We start from the raw sequence: 18279 nt of genomic DNA on the forward strand, positions 1-18279 counted from the left end.
ACACTGTTTTGACCTTAAAAAGTAGCTCTCTGGAGGGTCCAGAGGGGGTGGGGGGAAACCAGGACAAACATTATGAAAGCCAGTCCGGCTGAGAGCTGGGAGAAATCCAGCAAGCCAAAGATGATGCCCTGCTGTGAGTTCGACATTTCAACTTGTGCAGCAGAGAACTGAAAGTGATCTCCCATCTCTAGATTGAAGATCCAGCTACCAAAGAAACCTACAGAAGCCAGGTTACCTTAAACCTTAAAGGAGAAACTGGCCTCTGAGAAGATTCAACAGGTTACCGTGAAACCCGAAAACCTACCTCACTTCAAACCTCTTTTCCTCTCTCTCTTCTTGTGTGTATGCGTGCTAGTGAATACATATGTGGTTGTGATTGTGACCATTTTAAGAGTGAATATTTGCTCAATAAATAGCTAATCATCTGTTTTAAACCTACAAGAAAACCTGTCGCTATCTGTTTATTTCACAAATAAAACACAAAGGGTTTAAAACCCTAGTAACAAAAACACTTGCTGCTGCCAATTGGGAGTTGAACAGTGGGGACCACCCATACCCCTCACCACGTGCGAATAACACTGTGTAGTTCACACCACTGATGTTAGTATGCGATGCATGAACTTTTAAACCTGATCTAGAGCTCCTTCTAGGTGTTACCTGAGCAACAGGACTATACTGAGTAGGGGTTTAGTATATTTCAATGTGATACTCTTGGTACCAAAATGGCCCTCATCTGATGGCAGCTATGCCCAGAGATGAACCCATAGGCATCTGAAGAAGCTAACAAGAAGTCAACATGCACTACCTTCCTCAGACACATGCAAGTGCATTCCATCAGTATTGGGCACCGTTTCTGAAGTGCCCTTGATTTGCAGGATAACAGACCTTGCCTGTATTTCAGCCTCCATCATTTGCAGGCTGGAAAAGATATGGCACTAATATCTGGAATCCCAGGCCTCTATGGCAGCATCCATGGCAGAAGCACAGACTGCTCTGCAGTAGTAGCCTCCACTGAGGAATTGCCTGGAGTTGCTAGAAACTAGAGGATGGATTGCAATGCAGAGAAGTCATCCTGGACAGTGCCACAAATATAGGTTGTGGACTCCAAATGGTCTGCCATGTTGTCTGAGACTATGCTCAGTTTTTGTTTCACTGTATGTTTCACCTTCTCTAAGTACTTCTCTTTTAAAACCAATGTGAGGGGCTCCAGGTCCTTCAAATGAAGGAGGCCATCTTTACTTGTCCCATATTCACCCCCTTTTGCCTTGCACTATCATCCTTCTGACATTTAATCACTCCTGCCTTCCACCCCATCTCAGACCTTCCCTTTTATTCTATCCTCCTCTCCCCCTCAGAAATTAACTGGCTTATAAATAAATAAATCTTCTTCCAGTTCTGATGAAAAGTCCTTGATCTGAAACATAACTGTTTCTCTCTCTAACGATGCTCCCTGGTCTGCTGTCTTTATTACAGATTTCCAGCATCTGCTGTACTTTGCTTTTGTTAGTGTTTAATTCACTTCCATTCCTCTTCCAGCAATGCCAACCTTGAACAAGTTCTGTTTTTCTCTCTGTTGAGATTGTCACTTGTATTTTACCTTGTTTACCTTCAATGCTATCCTTTCCTCTTTGTTTAGTCAGGTATCTACTAAACCTCACTTTCACAGCCACAACTCTCCTCAGCAACTGTCCAGCTTGGAATTATTCCATATAAATTCCAATTTAAATTCCACCCTTCATGCTTCAATTCATCCTTTGCCTCATGCAGCACTTTAACTAAAAACTTTTTTTCTTCCTTTCAGATGTTAAGGACCACAGGATTCAACAACTCAGATACCAACGCCCCCTCCTTATCCTTCACTTCCATAAACCCATCCCTCCTTCCAATCTCACCATTTGACATGTCTTCACTATCTCCTCCGAGCTTCCGTGCCCTGAGATTAACTATTAGTCCTCAGCAAAGGCCGCAGCTTCATCCACCATAATGAATTTAGACGTCGACATGAATTTGAGCTCTTCCTCGTTGCCTTCACCACCACGGCCTCTTCTTTGGCCAGGAGATTTCCCCTTTCTTAATTCTTCAGAATTCTTGTTCCATCTGGACCCCTCCTTTTGACCTCTTACTCTCTTGGTCATTTCAATAGCAATTACCAGGGTGACATCAATTTCAATTTCTTTACTCCCCTTATTCACTCTCATTTACCTCCCTTTGAACTCACAGCACTTCTCCTCCCTGGACCATGATTGCACTGGACATCAAGCCATTGTTTCCAGACCATCACTGACTTCATCTCCTCAGAGAACCCCCCCACCCCCACAGCCTCCAACCTCAGTCCACCAAACCTGCACCATCCGCTTCTTTTCACCATGGACGTTCAATCCACTCTATGCCTCAATCCCCCACCAGGATAACCCTCAAACCCTCTACATCTTCCTTGAAGGGAGGCCCAACCAGTTTCCATCCACCACCACCTTCCTCCTTCACCTGGCTGAACTTGTTCTCACACTGAACAACTTCTTTAACTTCACTCACTACCTCCAAATAAAAGATGTTGGCTATGGAACCCATATGGGTTATGCCTGCCTTTTGGGAGGGGAGGGGTGGGGGGATAGACGTAACATTCTTTGTTTCAGTCCTACTCAGATCTTTTCACTCACTTCTTTTTCCAGTATATTGATGACTGTATTGGTGCCAGTTCCTGCCCTCACCCCAAACTGGGAAATTTCAACAACTTTGCTTCTAATTTCTACCTCCTCCACGCCTTCACATGGTTTATCTCAAAGTCTTCCTTTCCTCTACTGCTATCGTGATCGATAAGGACAGACTGCTTACCAATATTTAATGCAGACCCAGTGACTGCCACATCTCACCTTGATTTCACTTCCTCTCACCCTGCTTAATGGAAGGAATCTAAAGCATTCTTCCAGTTTCTCCATCTCAGTCACATCCGTTCTGACAATTTCACCTTCCACACCATTGTCTCAACTGAGGATCCCTCTCTACCATGGTTGACAGGGGCCTCAAATCATATCTGTCTTATTTCCTGCATTTCTGCCCACATCATTTTCACCTTTTTTTTTATTCATTCACGGGATGTGGGCGTCGCTGGCCAGGCCAGCATTTATTGCCCATCTCTAATTGCCCTCGAGAAGGTGGTGGTGAGCTGCCTTCTTGAACCGCTGCAGTCCATGTGGGGTAGGTACGCCCACAGTGCTGTTAGGAAGGGAGTTCCAGGATTTTGACCCAGCAACAGTGAAGGAACGGCGATATAGTTCCAAGTCAGGGTGGTGTGTGACTTGGAGGGGAACTTGCAGGTGGTGGTGTTCCCAGGTATTTGCTGCCCTTGTCCTTCTAGTTGGTAGAGGTCGCGGGTTTGGAAGGTTCTGTCGAAGGAGCCTTGGTGCACTGCTGCAGTGCATCTTGTAGATGGTACACACTGCTGCCACTGTGCGTCGGTGGTGGAGGGAGTGAATGTTTGTAGATGGGGTGCCAATCAAGCGGGCCGCTTTTTCCTGGATGGTGTCGAATTTCTTGAGTGTTGTTGGAGCTGCACCCATCCAGGCAAGTGGAGAGTATTCCATCACACTCCTGACTTGTGTCTTGTAGATTATGGACAGGCTTTGGGGAGTCAGGATTCCTAGCCTCTGACCTGCTCTTGTAGCCACGGTATTTATATGGCTACTCCAGTTCCGTTTTCGGTCAATGGTAGCCCCGAGGATGTTGATAGTGGGGGATTCAGCGATGGTAATGCCGTTGAATGTCAAGGGGAGATGGTTAGATTCTCTTTTGTTGGAGATGGTCATTGCCTGGCACTTGTGTGGTGCGAATGTTACTTGCCACTTATCAGCCCAAGCCTGGATATTGTCCAGGGCTTGCTGCATTTCTACACAGACTGCTTCAGTATCTGAGGTGTTGCGAATGGTGCTGAACATTGTGCAATCGTCAGCGAACATCCCCACTTCTGACCTTATGATTGAAGGAAGGTCATTGATGAAGCAGCTGAAGATGGTTGGGCCTAGGACACTACCCTGGTGTACTCCTGCAGTGATGTCCTGGAGCTCAGATGATTGACCTCCAACAACCACAACCATCTTCCTTTGCACTAGGTATGACTCCAGCCAGCGGAGGGTTTTCCCCCTGATTCCCATTGACCTCAGTTTTGCTAGGGCTCCTTGATGCCCAAGATTTTCTATAAACATAAATAATAAGAGGGTCGTCAAAGGAAGGTTGCAACCGATTAGGGACCAAAATGGAGATCTTTTGGAGGCAGAAGACATAGCTGAGGTACTAAATGAGTACTTTGAATCAGTCTTCACTAAAGAGCATGCCACAATGTCACAGAAAAGGAGGTAGCAGAGAAATTAGATAGGATAAAAATAGATAGAGGAGATACTTAAAAAGTTGGCAGTGTTTAAAGTGGAAAGGTCACCCAATCCAGATGTGATACTTTCTCCACAACCCTGTATGCAAGTGTGGAAATTGCAGAGGGTCTGGTCACAATTTTCCAATCCTCCTTAAATATGGGTGTAGTGGCAAAGAACTGCGGATAGCAAATGTTGCATCTCTGTTCAAAAAAGGGGTAGGGATAAATGCACAATTACAAGCCAATCACCCCAACACCGGTGGTGGGGAAACTTTTAGACATTAATCCGGGACAAAATTAATTGGCATTTGAAAAAAAAAATGATAACCAGCATGGATTTGTTAAAGGCAAATCATGTTTGACTAATTAAATAAAAACATAAACAGGAGCAAGAGTAGACCATATGGTCCCTCAGCCTTCTCCGCCATTCAGTAAAACTATGGCTGAACTTTTACATCAATTCCACTTTGCTGCCGAATTCTCATATCCCTCAATTCCTTTAGTGCCCAAAAATGTATTGATCTCAACCCTGAATATACTCATTTACTGAGCATCCACAGTCCCCTAGAGAACCGAATTCCTAAGATTCACAATCCTCTGTGTGAAGAAATTTCTCATCTCAGTCCGAAATGGCCGACCTCTTATCCTAAGTCTATGACGTCCAGTTCTGGACTCTCCAGCTAGGGAAAACAGCCTCTCCACTTTTACCCTGTCGAGCCCTCTAAGAATAGTATACATTTCAATGAGATCATCTCTCACTTTTCCAAACTCCAGAGAATATAGGCCCGTTCTCAATCTCTCCACATGGGACAGCCCTCGCATCCTAGGAAGCAATCTAGTGAACCTGCATTGTGCTCCTTCTAAGGCAAGTATAGGACTGGGGAACAATTGGCCAAGGGGTGGGGGATGTGGAGCGAGCAGCTGGGGGGGTGGGGGAAGCAGCCGGTGCGGAGGAGGGGGGAGGGGGAGAAAGCGTCGAAGCCTGGAGCGAGTGGCCGAGGGGGGAGAGCAACCAGTGGGGCAGGAGCAAGTAGCTGAGTTGCGGGAAGCGGGTGGGGGGAGCGCGTGGCAGAGATCAAGCTCCGGCCTCAAAGTACCCCATTCAGCTGCTCGATGACATTGGCATTACGCGATGACGTTTCCCCGCGTATGCACTAATTAGTCTTGGCAAGACGTAGGCTGTGCATGCACTGCATCTCACTGAAAGTAGGAGATCGTTTGCACATGTGCTCAACTTGCAGCGCTCTGATGATGTCGGCGGTTGCTGCGTTGTCAGGAGTCACTGTTTAAAAAATATTCTGCTTTTCCATTCTTCATACCAAAGTGGATAATTTCACACTTCTCCACATTATATTCAATCTGCCACCTTCTTGCCAAATAATAACTTGCCTATATCCCTTTGCAACCTCTTTACATCCTCCTCACAGCTTACTTTTCACCTAGCTTTGTATCAACAAACTTGTATATATTACACTCCACCCTATCATTTAAGTCATTGATATAAATTGTAAATAGCTGAGGACCCAACACTGATCCTTACAGCACTCCACTACTTAAACCCTGCTATCCTGAAAATGGCAAGTTTATTCCTACTCTTTTCTGTCCATTAATCAATCCAAGCTAATACATTACCCCAAATATCACGTCCTAATCTTCTGTAACAACATACTGCGTAGCACCTTGTCGAATGTTTTTCAAAAATCCAAAAACTCTACATTCACAACAACTTACATTTATATAGTGCATTTAATGTAGCAAAACATTCCAAAACACTTAACAAGGGGGCTATCAATGAAAACACAGACACAGGAGACATCAGGTCAGATGACCAAAAGTTTGATCAAAGAGGCAGGTTTTAAGGACCATCTTGAAAGAGGACAGAGAGGTAGAGAGGTGAAGCGATTTAGGGAGGGAATTCTAGAGCTTTAGCCAAGACTGCTGAAGACTAACCAAGACAGTACCAATGGTGCCAGAACTAGAAGAGCTCAGAGATCGCGAAGGCTTGTAGGGCTGGAGGTGGCTACAGATATAGGGAAGGGCCAGGCCTTGAAAAGAAGGATGAGGTTGTCAAAGCGAGAGCCAGCAAGGTCAACAAGCATAGGGGTGATGTGTGAATGAAATTTGGAGTGAGTTAAGATATGGGCAGCAGAGTTTTGGATGAATGCAAGTTCATGTAGGGTGAAGAATGGGAGGCCAGCCAGAAGAGTATTGGAATAGTCAAGTTGAGAGGCAGCAGAAGCACAGATGAGTTAAGGCAGGGCCAGAGTCGAGTGACCTTATGAAGTTGGAAGTACCAGTCTTGGCAATGGTACAGATGTGTGTTTGGAAACTCATCTCTGGGTCAAACACAACACTAAGGTTGCAAATGGTCTTACTCAGTTTAAGACAGTTGCCAGGGATAAGAATGGTGGTTAGGAAACAGAGTTTGTGGCCTGGACCAAAGACAACGGCTTCAGTCTTCCCAATGTTCAGTTTGAGGGCATTTTTGCTCATCTAATATTGAACAATGGACAAAATGTATGACAAGTCAGAGACAGTGGAGGGGTCCAAAAGCGGAGAGCTCAGTATCCTCGGCATATACGTAGAGCCTGATGTATTTTCGATGATATCACCGAGGGGTAGCGTGTAGGTAAGAAATAGAGGGGGGGGGGGGGGGGGCGGGGTCAAAGATAGATCCTTGGGGGACTCCAAAGGTAACAATGGAGGAGTGGGAGAAGAAGCCATTGCAGGTGATTCTCTGGCTACCATTAGATAGGTAAGAATGGAACTAAGTTAAGGCAATTCCGCACAGCTGGACGACAGAGGAGGCGCTGCAGGAAGATGGTGTAGTCAACTGTGTCGAAGGCTGCAGATAGGTCAAAAGGGCAAGGACAGATAGTTTTTCATAGTCAAAGAATGTAATATGTGACTTTGCAAGAGTCATTTCAGTACTGTGACTGATTCCATACTAGTTCCCCCATCTACCCTGCTAGTTATACCCTCAAAATACTTTCATAGGTCTGTCTTTGGTGAGGTAATGGAGAAGGTGGATGAGGGGAGTGTGGGTGATGTGAGGACATGGGCTTTCAAAAGGTATTTGATAAAGTACCACATAATAGACTAGTCAGCAAAATGGAGCCCATACAAATTAAAGGGGCAGTGATTGTGTAGATACAGAACTGGTTAAGGGACGGAAAGCAGAGAATTGTGAACAGTTAATTTAAAACTGGAGGGAAGTTTACAGTGGCGACCCCCAAGGATCAGTAGTGGGGCCATAGCTCTTTTTGATGTACATTAATAACTGGACTTGGGTATATAGGGCATAATTCCAAAGTTTGCAGATGTCACGAAACTCAGAAATGTAAACTGTGAGGCAGATAATAACAGACTTCAGGAGGACATTGGTGAAATGGGAGGGCACAAGACAGATGAAATTTAACAGCCAGAAGTGCAAAGTAGTTCATTTTGGTAGGATGAGGAGAGGCAATATAAACTAAATGATACAATTTTAAAGGGGGCTTGCAGGAACAGAGACACCTGGGGGTGTAGGTACACAAGTCTTTGAAGATGGCAGGACATGTTAAAAACACAGGACTTAGAAGCAGGAGTAGGCCATTCGACCCTGCTCTCCCATCTGATAAGATCATGGCTGATCTGGTTGTGGTCTCAACTCCACTTTCCAGTCTGCTCCCCCATAATCCTTGACTACCTTGTCTATCAAAAACCTAACTCAGTCTTGAATAAATTCAATGACCCAGCTTCCATTGCTTTCTGGGGAACAGAATTCTACAGACTAACGACCCTCAGAGAAAAAAATTCTCCTCATCTCTGTCTTAAAAGGGAGTCCTCTTATTCTTAAACTGTGCCCCCCAGTTCTAGACTCACCCACAAGAAGGCTGCTAAAAAAAGTAAACAGGATCCTTGACTTGATAAATACTGGCAATAGACTACAAAAGCAAGGAAGTTATGCTATAAAACACTAGTTAGGGCCCAACTGGAGCATTGTGGCCAATTATGGGGTCTGCACTTCAGGAAGGACATCAAAGCTTTAAAGAGGGTGCAGAGGAGATTTACTAGAATGCAACTAGGAATGAAGGACTTCAGTTACATTGAGAGACTAGAGAAACTGGGGTTGTTTTCTTTAGAGCAGAGAAGTTTGAGAGAATCGATAGGTGTCCAAAATCTTGAAGGTTTTGATAAATTAAATGAGAAACTGTTTCCAGTGGTCCAAGGGTCAGTAACCAAAAGGACACAGATTTAAGGTGATTGGTGATAGAACCAGGTATGGAAACATTGCTTTAGGTGGCAAGTTGTTATAATCTGGAATGCACTGCTGGAAAGGATGGTGAAAGCAGATTCATTCAATAATAACTTTCAAAAGAGAATTGGATAAATGCTAGAAAAGGAAACATTTGCTGGGCTATGGGGAAAAAGTAGAGGAGTGGAACGAACTGAATATCTCTTTCAAGAGCTGGCACAGACACAATGAGCTAAATGGTTTCCTTCTGTGCTGCATCATTCTATAATTTTATAATCAGTGCTCCTATTTTCTCAGACAGTAGATGATGGTAATAGTTTTCCTGTTACCATTTACACCTTCTCTAGACCCTTGGATCATCATTATCCCTTCTCTCCTTCCACCCTGTGACAGATACTCCTTTCTGTTCCTACTTCCCCTTCCGGATTTTCCCTGGCTCTATACTGATGAAAGGTAATCGACCTGGAACATTAACACTGGATCTCTGTCCACAGATGCTGCCTGACCTGCTGAATGTTTCCACCATTTTCTGGTTTTATTCCTGCATTTTAGATGTCCATGCTCACAACTAACTAGAATTCCAGGATTGCAAAGATCCATCTATGCAAATGATCTCTGCATTGCCATCCAATCTGAAAGATTTGAGTACATTCAGCACATTCTGACACCCAGTGTGTTCTTGGAGAATATTATTGCACATGGTTCCGAAATGCAAACCCTTGCAAGATACAAGTATTGGCTTCCAGTTGAAACATTGTCACGTAAAAATCCACATAATGTCCAAACGGTACAGTCCTCAAGCATCAAGGGAAAATTCATTCTGCATACTATTGCTTGTGAAATCGCAAATGCTGGAAGCATCTTAGGTACTGTCTTCCACTTGAAGTCCAGTAATTAATATGGGCTAAGTTTTATTCAGAGGGTAATGCTTGCTTCATTATCTAGTGTACTCTTGGGATTACAATTAGAAAAATCAGAATAGTTGCAGTAATGTGCACATTTCCAGGCTTAAAGACACAATGAAACAGAAAAAGCAGGACAAAACCCATGAGGCTCAAACCGATATCCAGCTAGCACAAGTATCAGCATCATGAATTGCAATTTGTTACCTGATTTTTTTTTCAGCAGTGAGATCTATGCTTCTACCACACTGTTCTGTCTGCAATTATGACCCTGAGCTCCCTTACACTTGTCATTTCAATTCCCTCCTATTCCCACTTTGACTTCTGTGTGTTTGACCTTCTAAATTGTTCCAATGGAACTCAGGAACAAATAGGCACTTTGCAGCCCTCATGCCTTAATATTGGCTCTATTATCTTCAGACCTTAACTACAGCTTCCACTTTTTCTTTGGCAGGAAGTGATGTGGGTTGGAGGGTCACAATGCTGCTTCAGAATTAGAATACTGTGCTGGTGAGCCATTGTGCCAGTTGGTGTTGATTTTTTTCCCCAAAGCTCCTGGCAAGATTGAGCCCGATTCACTTTGACAGTTTTCATCCTTCCATTTCAATTTCACTCATCTGCCACTTCATTCAGCTATTCAGATCTCCACATCTTGTAAATATAATTAATTTATTTGATCTCGTCCATTATGACTCCTATTATCCCGTGCTAGTAACACTTCTGCCCATTTATCGATCTCCTGTTTTCCATTCAAGCAATTTGAAGGTCACTTTATATCTTCTCAAATGTTTTTTTTTTACTTCTTTCTGTTCCTTTTTTAAAAGCCATTCATCTATGATATCCTCCAATTTTATCGAAGGCTCAGTACATAATGCCTCCTGTTCTCTGTACAGATACTGTCTGAGATATTAAAGCACATTTTTTAAACGCACATTACTGCAATAGATGTGTGGGGACCAAGATTTGAATAGTTCAAATTTCATGACAATCAGAAACTATCAACTCTATGAACTTAATGCTAACCTGGCTCAGCTTTATCCCTTTCGATGTATCTGTCCAATATACTTTCTCGCAAGTTTTTCAGTATGTCTGGCTGTAAAGATTTTTCAGGAGGTTGTGCCTCAACAGATTTCTTTCTATCTCCTTCTGCTAATATAAATTAACAGAGAAAATTTGAGAGCGTCTTCCACAAAGTTCCTTTCCTTATGAGATACATAATGGCAGAAGGAAAAAAGTGTCACATCCATCAGTAAGACAGAAATAGAATCCATGTGAATAATAACAAAGGACAATAAAGGATCAATCAACACGATTACGGATTAGCCTACAAAACACCTAACAGTGGAAGGAAGGTGAAGGAAGAAAAATGTAAACAAATTAGGGAAGAGAGTAAAAAAAGCAGAATCATCATGGGGGATTTCAACTACCCTAAAATCAACTGGCCAGAAGAGGTAGATAAAGGGGATAAGGGAATGGAGTTCCTACTCCTTTTTAACCCAGTATGTAAGAAAGCCAGTAAGGGAGGATTTGCTACTGGATCTATTCCTGGGGTATTAATCAAAACAGATAAGTAAAACGAGAGGTACATCTAGGAAATAGCGATCACAATATACTTAGCTTTATGACTTTAGAATCGAGACAGACATAAGCATGAAAAAGACCAGGGTAATAAATCGAAGAAAAGTCGATTTTGAGGGGCTGAGAATAGAACTTGGGAAAATAAAATGGACGGCAACATTGGCAAACAATGATGTAGAACAGTAAGGGAAAATATTTTAAATAATGCACAAGAGGCCAGGTAAAATATATTCCTCTAAGAAACAAGAACAAACTTAACACGAATGAGACACCATGGATGAATAAAGACATAAAGGAAAAACTGAGGGCAAGGAAAGAGGTATACACAAAGCACATGGATAGCAAGGGAGAATGCGACAAGGGAAAATATGGAGAGACTAGGAGAGAAGTCAAGAAAAAAAAATTAAGGAGGCAAAGAAAAGACATGAAATTAAATCAAGGAACATAAAACAAAAAAGTAAAATATTCTACGGGCACACATTAAAAAAAAAAGCAAAGCCGAGATGGGAAAAGGGTGACTAAGGGGTGGACAGGATAAAATCACAGGCAGCTAGCAAAATGGCAGAAATATTAAATAATTACTTTGCTTCAGTATTCACCAGGGAGACAGATCAGGTGGACATGACATCTGAAGGTGAAATCAGAAATGATATAGCTGCAATTAAAATGAGAAATATTAAATAAACTAATTGAACATAAAGAGGATCAAGCTCCTGGTCCGTATGAATTGCATCCTCACTTTTTAAAGAATCTGGGGAAGAGATATCAGAGGTACAAGTACAAATTTTAATTTGTTAAAAAAAGGTGCACTGCCAGAAGGCTGGCGGATAGCTAATGATATATCTATATTCAAGAAGTGAGATAGAACATGCTCAGGAATCTACAGACCAGTCAGCTGAACATTGGGGGTAAGAAAAATTATGGAATTCCTATGAAAGGAGAAAATTGAAAAACATCTAGAAACCAAATAAATAATAGTCAGCATAGATTTCAAAAGGGAAAGTCTTGCTTGACCAACCTCACTGAATTCTTTGAAGAGGAGACAGTGGACAAGAATAATGCAGTAGATGTAGTTTATCCAGATTTCTAAAAGACCAGTGATAAGGTGGCACATAACAGAGTAATGAATAAAGTCAGAACATGGGAATCAGAAGACAAGCAGCACAACGGATAGCCAGTTGGCTGCAAGACAGAAAGCAGAAAGTCAAGGTAAAGGGTAACTATTCAGAGTGGCAGAAGATGGAAAGTGGGGTCCCACAAGGATCAGTGCTGGGATCACTGTTCATCATAATCTGTACTAATGATTTAGACTTTGAAATCAAACAGAATTTCTAAATTTGCAGATGGCACCAAATTTTAGGGGCATGGAGAGCGATATTAAATACAGATGATAACTGCAATACCAGGCATTAATACACTTGAAGAATGGACATATAATTGGCAGATGAATTTCAACACAGGCAAGTGTGAGATAGTACATTTTGCTAAGAAAAATAAGGAGTCCATATTATTTGGAAGATAAAATATCTAATTGGGGTAAAGAAGCAAAAAGGATTTGAGAGTACAAAACATAAATTGCTAAAAGTAGCAATGCATATTAATAAGGCCATAAATAAAGCAAACCAAGCACTAGAGATTGTTTCTAAAAGGATAGAATTGAAAAGTAGAGAAGTAATGCTATACTTGTATAGAACCTTGGTTAAATCACACTTTTGAGTACTGTGTGCAGTTCTGACTGCCATACTGTAATAAAGATATGGAGGCACTGGAGAAGGTGCAAAAAAGATCTACAAGGATGATACCAGAACAGCAAGGTTATACCTATCAGGAAAGTGTGAACAGGCTGGGAATCTTTGCTCTTGAAAAGGGATGGCTGTGTGTTAATGGAGGTCTTTAAAATTATGAAAGATTTTGACAGAGGTAGACATAGAATGTTTCCATTTCTGGGGAAAAGCAAGACTAGAGGCCATCAAAATAAGATAGTCACCAAGAAATCAAATAGGGAATTCAAAAGAAACTTCTTTACCCAAAGAATGATGCGAATGTGTAAATCACTACCACAGGGAGTTGTTATGTAGGATAGATGCATTTTGGGGGAAGCTGGATAAACACACGACGGAGAAGGGAATAGAGGGTTACGCTGATGGTGCTAGTTGAAGAAAGATGGAAGGCAATACAACTGGAACAAAAACACCAGTATGGACTGTTTGGGTCAAATGGCCTGTTCTTGTGCTGTATATTCTATGTATCAACTTAGCTCAGACATATCAAAATGTATGTGGACAAATTCATCCACGGTGGGGAGGATTTCCTCAGCTCCCAATGTATAGTGACATCATTAACAGACGCCAGATGATTCACTATGTATATGATCTCTTACAAAATCATAAGTGCAGAATGCATCGTCAGTGCTGTCTTTCTCTTGAGCCTGGTAATAAACGTGGGGCTTCTAAGTTTTATTCCAAGGGTACTGCCTGCTTCTGCAACACGAACATACCAAAATCATCTGCTGCATTAACCATTCTACTGGCAGATTGGGATGACACTCACTGAGCATCCTTAGTGTTTTAGCTTTTCTAAATCAATTGCCAACTTGATCTAAAAACACTCGAAAAACATACAGTGAAGTAATCTGTTAGCACTTGAGATCAATACATCAACCAATGCAATTGCAAGATCACTGTCACTTGCCATTTCAGGACTCGTTCTTACTCCCACTTTGCCTTTGGCTTTCTACATAGTTCCATGAAGCACAACGCATGCTCAAGAACAGCACCTCATCCTTCCATTAGGCACGTTGGAGCCTTTTTTGTTTAATATTGGCTCTGATAACTTCAGATCTTAATAGCTTCCACGTTCTCTTTGACAGGAAGCGTTGATGAGGTGATATAACAGGTGTCAGCTTTTCTACTGGGGTGGGAAGGAATGGGACAGATTGGTGTTTGGGGTGGGGACCATCTGTTGGAAACCCATGCCAGTTGGATGTGGTGCCACGTGATGACAACATGCATTTTTCTCCTCTAGAGGGACACTACAGCCTGGGCTTTGCAAATACTTTGTCCTTCTATTTCCATCTGCTCAATGGCAAATAGAGATGGGCAACAACTACAGGCTTTGCCAGCGATGCCCACATCCCATGAATGAATAATTTTTTTAAATCCTGATTCATCTAACGGTTGCTTCAGCTGTTCAAACATTTTCTGCATCTCATGAATGCTTTTTAATTTCTCTCATTATGACTTCTATTTTTCCAAGGTTCTGTCATTTTCTACTTTTCCCCTTCCTTTTGAAAAGCCAGTCATCCATATCATGTTTCAATGAAGAGTTTGCAAGATGCTTTAACTCTGCTGTGCTCTCTGCAAATGCTGTCTGAGATAATAAAGCAGATGGTTTATATTTTTGAAAATAAATTACTTCAACAGGTGTGTAGGGACCCAGATTTTAACTGTTCAAATTTGAGTTTTGCTGAAATAAAAGACATGCTGTCAAAGCTTTACGTCTTACACTCATCAGGACATATGCAAGAATGCCATATTTCAAAGGCAGCAACAATTTACACTGCATGAGAAAAGGGTGCTGATTGGTTGACAAGTCAACTCTGATTGGTCGAGGTGTTTCCATGGAGAATGCACCAGGGAACCATTGACCCCGATGCTTTTGTTTAATTCACAAAAGGCGCAATGCCTAGACATGCTCCTTTTGCCTGCAAAGGCCAGGTCCCTGCGTATGAATATATATAGCTTCTAACAAGCATAACTGAGCCACATTGTGAGCCTGACTGATAATCTGAAATTGGTTGTTAGTGTAATTCTTAGCACACTTAGGATTGATCAGTACATGCTATCCAATCGCAGAATTACACCCAACGCGAGACATTGTGCTCTTTTTTTGCAAGAATGGACTGGTTGAGTATGGTCAGTACTCTGCCTATCACGAACAGCTGAAGGGACATGCTGTTTGATACGATCCGCCAGTCGTTGAGACATACGGCCTACATACCTGACATCATACAACATTGGAATTCATATACGTTACTCATTTGTGTGATAGGCAGAATGTCTTTTTGGCTTGACGACAGCACCCTGTTACTGGAAAATACCCCTTGTGTTGCTACTACGTAGCAGCAGTGTGAAATGTCTAGCTTCACCTGTCACTCAAATGTTTGAGATACCTTACTCTTTCAGGGTAATTTGAGGTAGACTCGGCCTGGAAGGGTAAGGTATCTCAAACATTTGAGCCACAGGTGAAGCTAGACGTTTCAAGTGGTATTTTCCACTGACAGGATGAGTGCAAGATGAAAAGCTTCGACAACATGTCTCTTGTTTTCCAGCAATACTCAAGTTCAAACTTCATGAACATCAGAAACAACCATCTCTATGGACTTAAAGCTAACCTGGCTCGCCTTTGTCCCTTTCGATGCCTCTGTCCAATTTGTTACCTTCTCGTAAGTGTTTCAGCATGTCTGGTCGTAAAGACTTCTCAGGAGGTTGTGCCTCATCAGATTTCTTTCTATCTCCTTCTGCTAATATAAATTAACAAAGGAAAGAGAATATTTGACAGCATCTTCCACAAAATTGCTTTCCTTATGTTTTACCAATTTACATCAGGCATCATCAAAATGTATTTGGACAAATTTATCCACATATGGAGATAATTTCCTCAGCTCCCTATACATAGTGACATCATAAACGGATGCCAGAAGATTTACTCTGTATATTATTTCTAGCAAAATCATAAATGCTGAAAACATCTTAGGTACTGTCTTTCACTTGGAGCCCAGTAATGATAGTGGGGCTTTAAAGTTTTGTTTGCTTGCTTCTGTATCATACAGGCACTGAAACAGCCTACTGCATTGCCCTTGCAATAGCAGAACGAGGTGCGCCTGAGTGAGCATTTTTTTATTTTACTTATTTTATTTAGAGATACAGCACTGAAACAGGCCCTTCGGCCCACCGAGTCTGTGCCGACCAGCAACCACCCATTTTATACTAACCCTACAGTAATCGCATATTCCCTACCACCTACCTACACTAGGGGCAATTTACAATGGCCAATTTACCTGTGGATGTGGGAGGAAACAGGAGCACCCGGCGAAAATCCACGCGGTCACAGGGAGAACTTGTAAACTCCGCACAGGCAGTACCCAGAATCGAACCCGGGTCCCTAGAGCTGTGAGGCTGCGGTGCTAACCACTGCGCCGCCCCAACATTCTTAATGTTTTACTGCTAATTCATCAATTTCCAACTTGATATAAAATCTCTCAAAGAATTAATGACAAATTCGGTCTGGACCCAGATGTGACAGAACCTGCTAGGATTCACCTGACCTGGTTTCGTTTGGACAGGACCTCTGTGTGCGGCGGACATGCTCCCCCATATCCAAGGGGTTGTAGCTTTTCTTGGCCCCAGCGTGGGATTCACCAGATTGCAGACATATGGTAAAGCAGAAGTAGAGCCAACCTGGGGGCTAAGACTGGGATCCATGAGGAATTTAGATGAAATTTGGATGAGGCCAATAGGCACTTAAATAATTTTAAGTGAGGCTGTTGGAGTGATTTTGGAATGAGAAAGTGCAGCAGGACCTAATGAACTAAGATCAGTGACTGGGCAATGCGGTGTGGGCATCTCAACAAGAAAACTGAAATAAGAGAATCTTCCTGGCCCAGGTACTTCAACAGAGTAAGCAGCAGAAGTTTCTGATGGGCCAATCCCAGCACTTATGGTGGGATCAAAGAATTGGGCACATTCAGAACTCAAACTTACAATTGCTATCTTTGGACTGTTTTAGAAGTCTCCTACTTGGACAGTTGCTGAAAAATAAATCTGATTAGTTAATTCTGAAAACTGAACCAAATTGAAGTACGATGCATTAATAATACCATCCTTTGGAGAGGCTCTGAGAGAAAAAGCACAGCAGGAGCTAATGATCTAAGATTGTGCAAGTTCTAAGAGTACAAGCTCTATGCAGGGGGCAGAAAACTGCAGGATTGCAGGTTCTGGTTTGTAGGGCATGTGCCCACCTACACATAGTATAGAAAGACCATTGCAAGAAGGAATGGCTCAGTAAAACATCACAAAACCTATAGCATTCACTATACTATGCCTTAAGTAATAGTGAGTAACAACAATTTATACAGCACATTTAATGCAATAAAATGTCCCAAGGCACTTCACAGGAGCATTATAAAACAAAGTATTACACCGAGCCACATAAGGAGATATTAGGTCAGATTAGCGAGGAATAGGGAGAGAGAGGAGTTGAACACGTGGCTGCAGGGATGGTGTAGGAGGGAGGGTTTTGGTTTCCTGGATAATTGGGGCTCTTTCTGGGGTAGGTGGGACCTCTACAAACAGGATGGTCTTCACCTGAACCAGAGGGGTACCAATATCCTGGGGGGGAGATTTGTTAGTGCTCTTCGGGGGGGTTTAAACTAAATCAGCAGGGGAATGGGAACCTAAATTGTAGTTCCAGTGTACAGGCTGTTGAGAGTAGTGAGGTAGGGGATAAGGTTACAGGGACGCAAGAGGGCACTGGCAAGCAAGAACTTGGTTTAAAGTTTGTCTACTTCAACGCCAGGAGCATCTGGAATAAGGTGGGTGAGCTTGCAGCATGGGTTGGTACCTGGGATCCTGATGTTGTGGCCATTTCAGAGACATGGGTAGAGCAGGGGCAGGAATGGATGTTGCAGGTTCCGGGATTTAGATGTTTCAGTAAGAACAGAGAAGAGGGTAAAAGAGGGGGGGGTGTGGCATTGTTAATCAAGGAAAGTATTACAGCGGCAGAAAGGACGTTTGAGGACTCGTCTACTGAGGTAGTATGGGCCGAGGTTAGAAACAGGAGAGGAGAGGTCACCCTGTTGGGAGTTTTCTATAGACCTCCGAATAGTTCCAGAGATGTAGAGGAAAGGATAGCGAAGATGATTCTCGACAGGAGCGAGAGTAACAGGGTAGTGGTTATGGGGGACTTTAACTTTCCAAATATTGACTGGAAATACTATAGTTCGAGTACTTTAGATGAGTCTGTTTTTGTCCAGTGTGTGCTGGAGGGTTTTCTGACACAGTATGTAGACAGGCCAACCAGGGGCGATGCCACATTGGATTTGGTACTGGGTAATGAACCCGGCCAGGTGTTAGATTTAGATGTAGGTGAGCACTTTGGCGATAGTGATCACAATTCGGTTAGGTTTACCTTAGCGATGG

General features: G+C 42.6%; 1 protein-coding gene across 6 annotated transcripts in view; it reads right to left on the minus strand.

Moving 5' to 3' along the window:
• LOC137379619 (tubby-related protein 3-like) overlaps positions 1–18279 on the minus strand; it is a 115418-nt gene that overhangs the window by 26328 nt on the left and 70811 nt on the right. For 3 of the 6 annotated variants that reach the window (XM_068050698.1, XM_068050696.1, XM_068050699.1), the window contains 2 exons: positions 15474–15602; positions 10526–10651 (listed from right to left, as the gene is read on the minus strand). The exons of 1 other annotated variant lie outside the window; for it this stretch is intronic. In XM_068050698.1, coding sequence (XP_067906799.1) covers positions 10526–10651; positions 15474–15602 — 255 coding nt within the window. The remainder of the gene's footprint in view (positions 1–10525; positions 10652–15473; positions 15603–18279) is intronic. 2 more of the 6 variants (XM_068050697.1, XM_068050700.1) reach the window with 2 other exon arrangements.

This window comes from Heterodontus francisci, chromosome 18, assembly GCF_036365525.1.
Source record: "Heterodontus francisci isolate sHetFra1 chromosome 18, sHetFra1.hap1, whole genome shotgun sequence".
NCBI lineage: Eukaryota > Metazoa > Chordata > Chondrichthyes > Heterodontiformes > Heterodontidae > Heterodontus > Heterodontus francisci.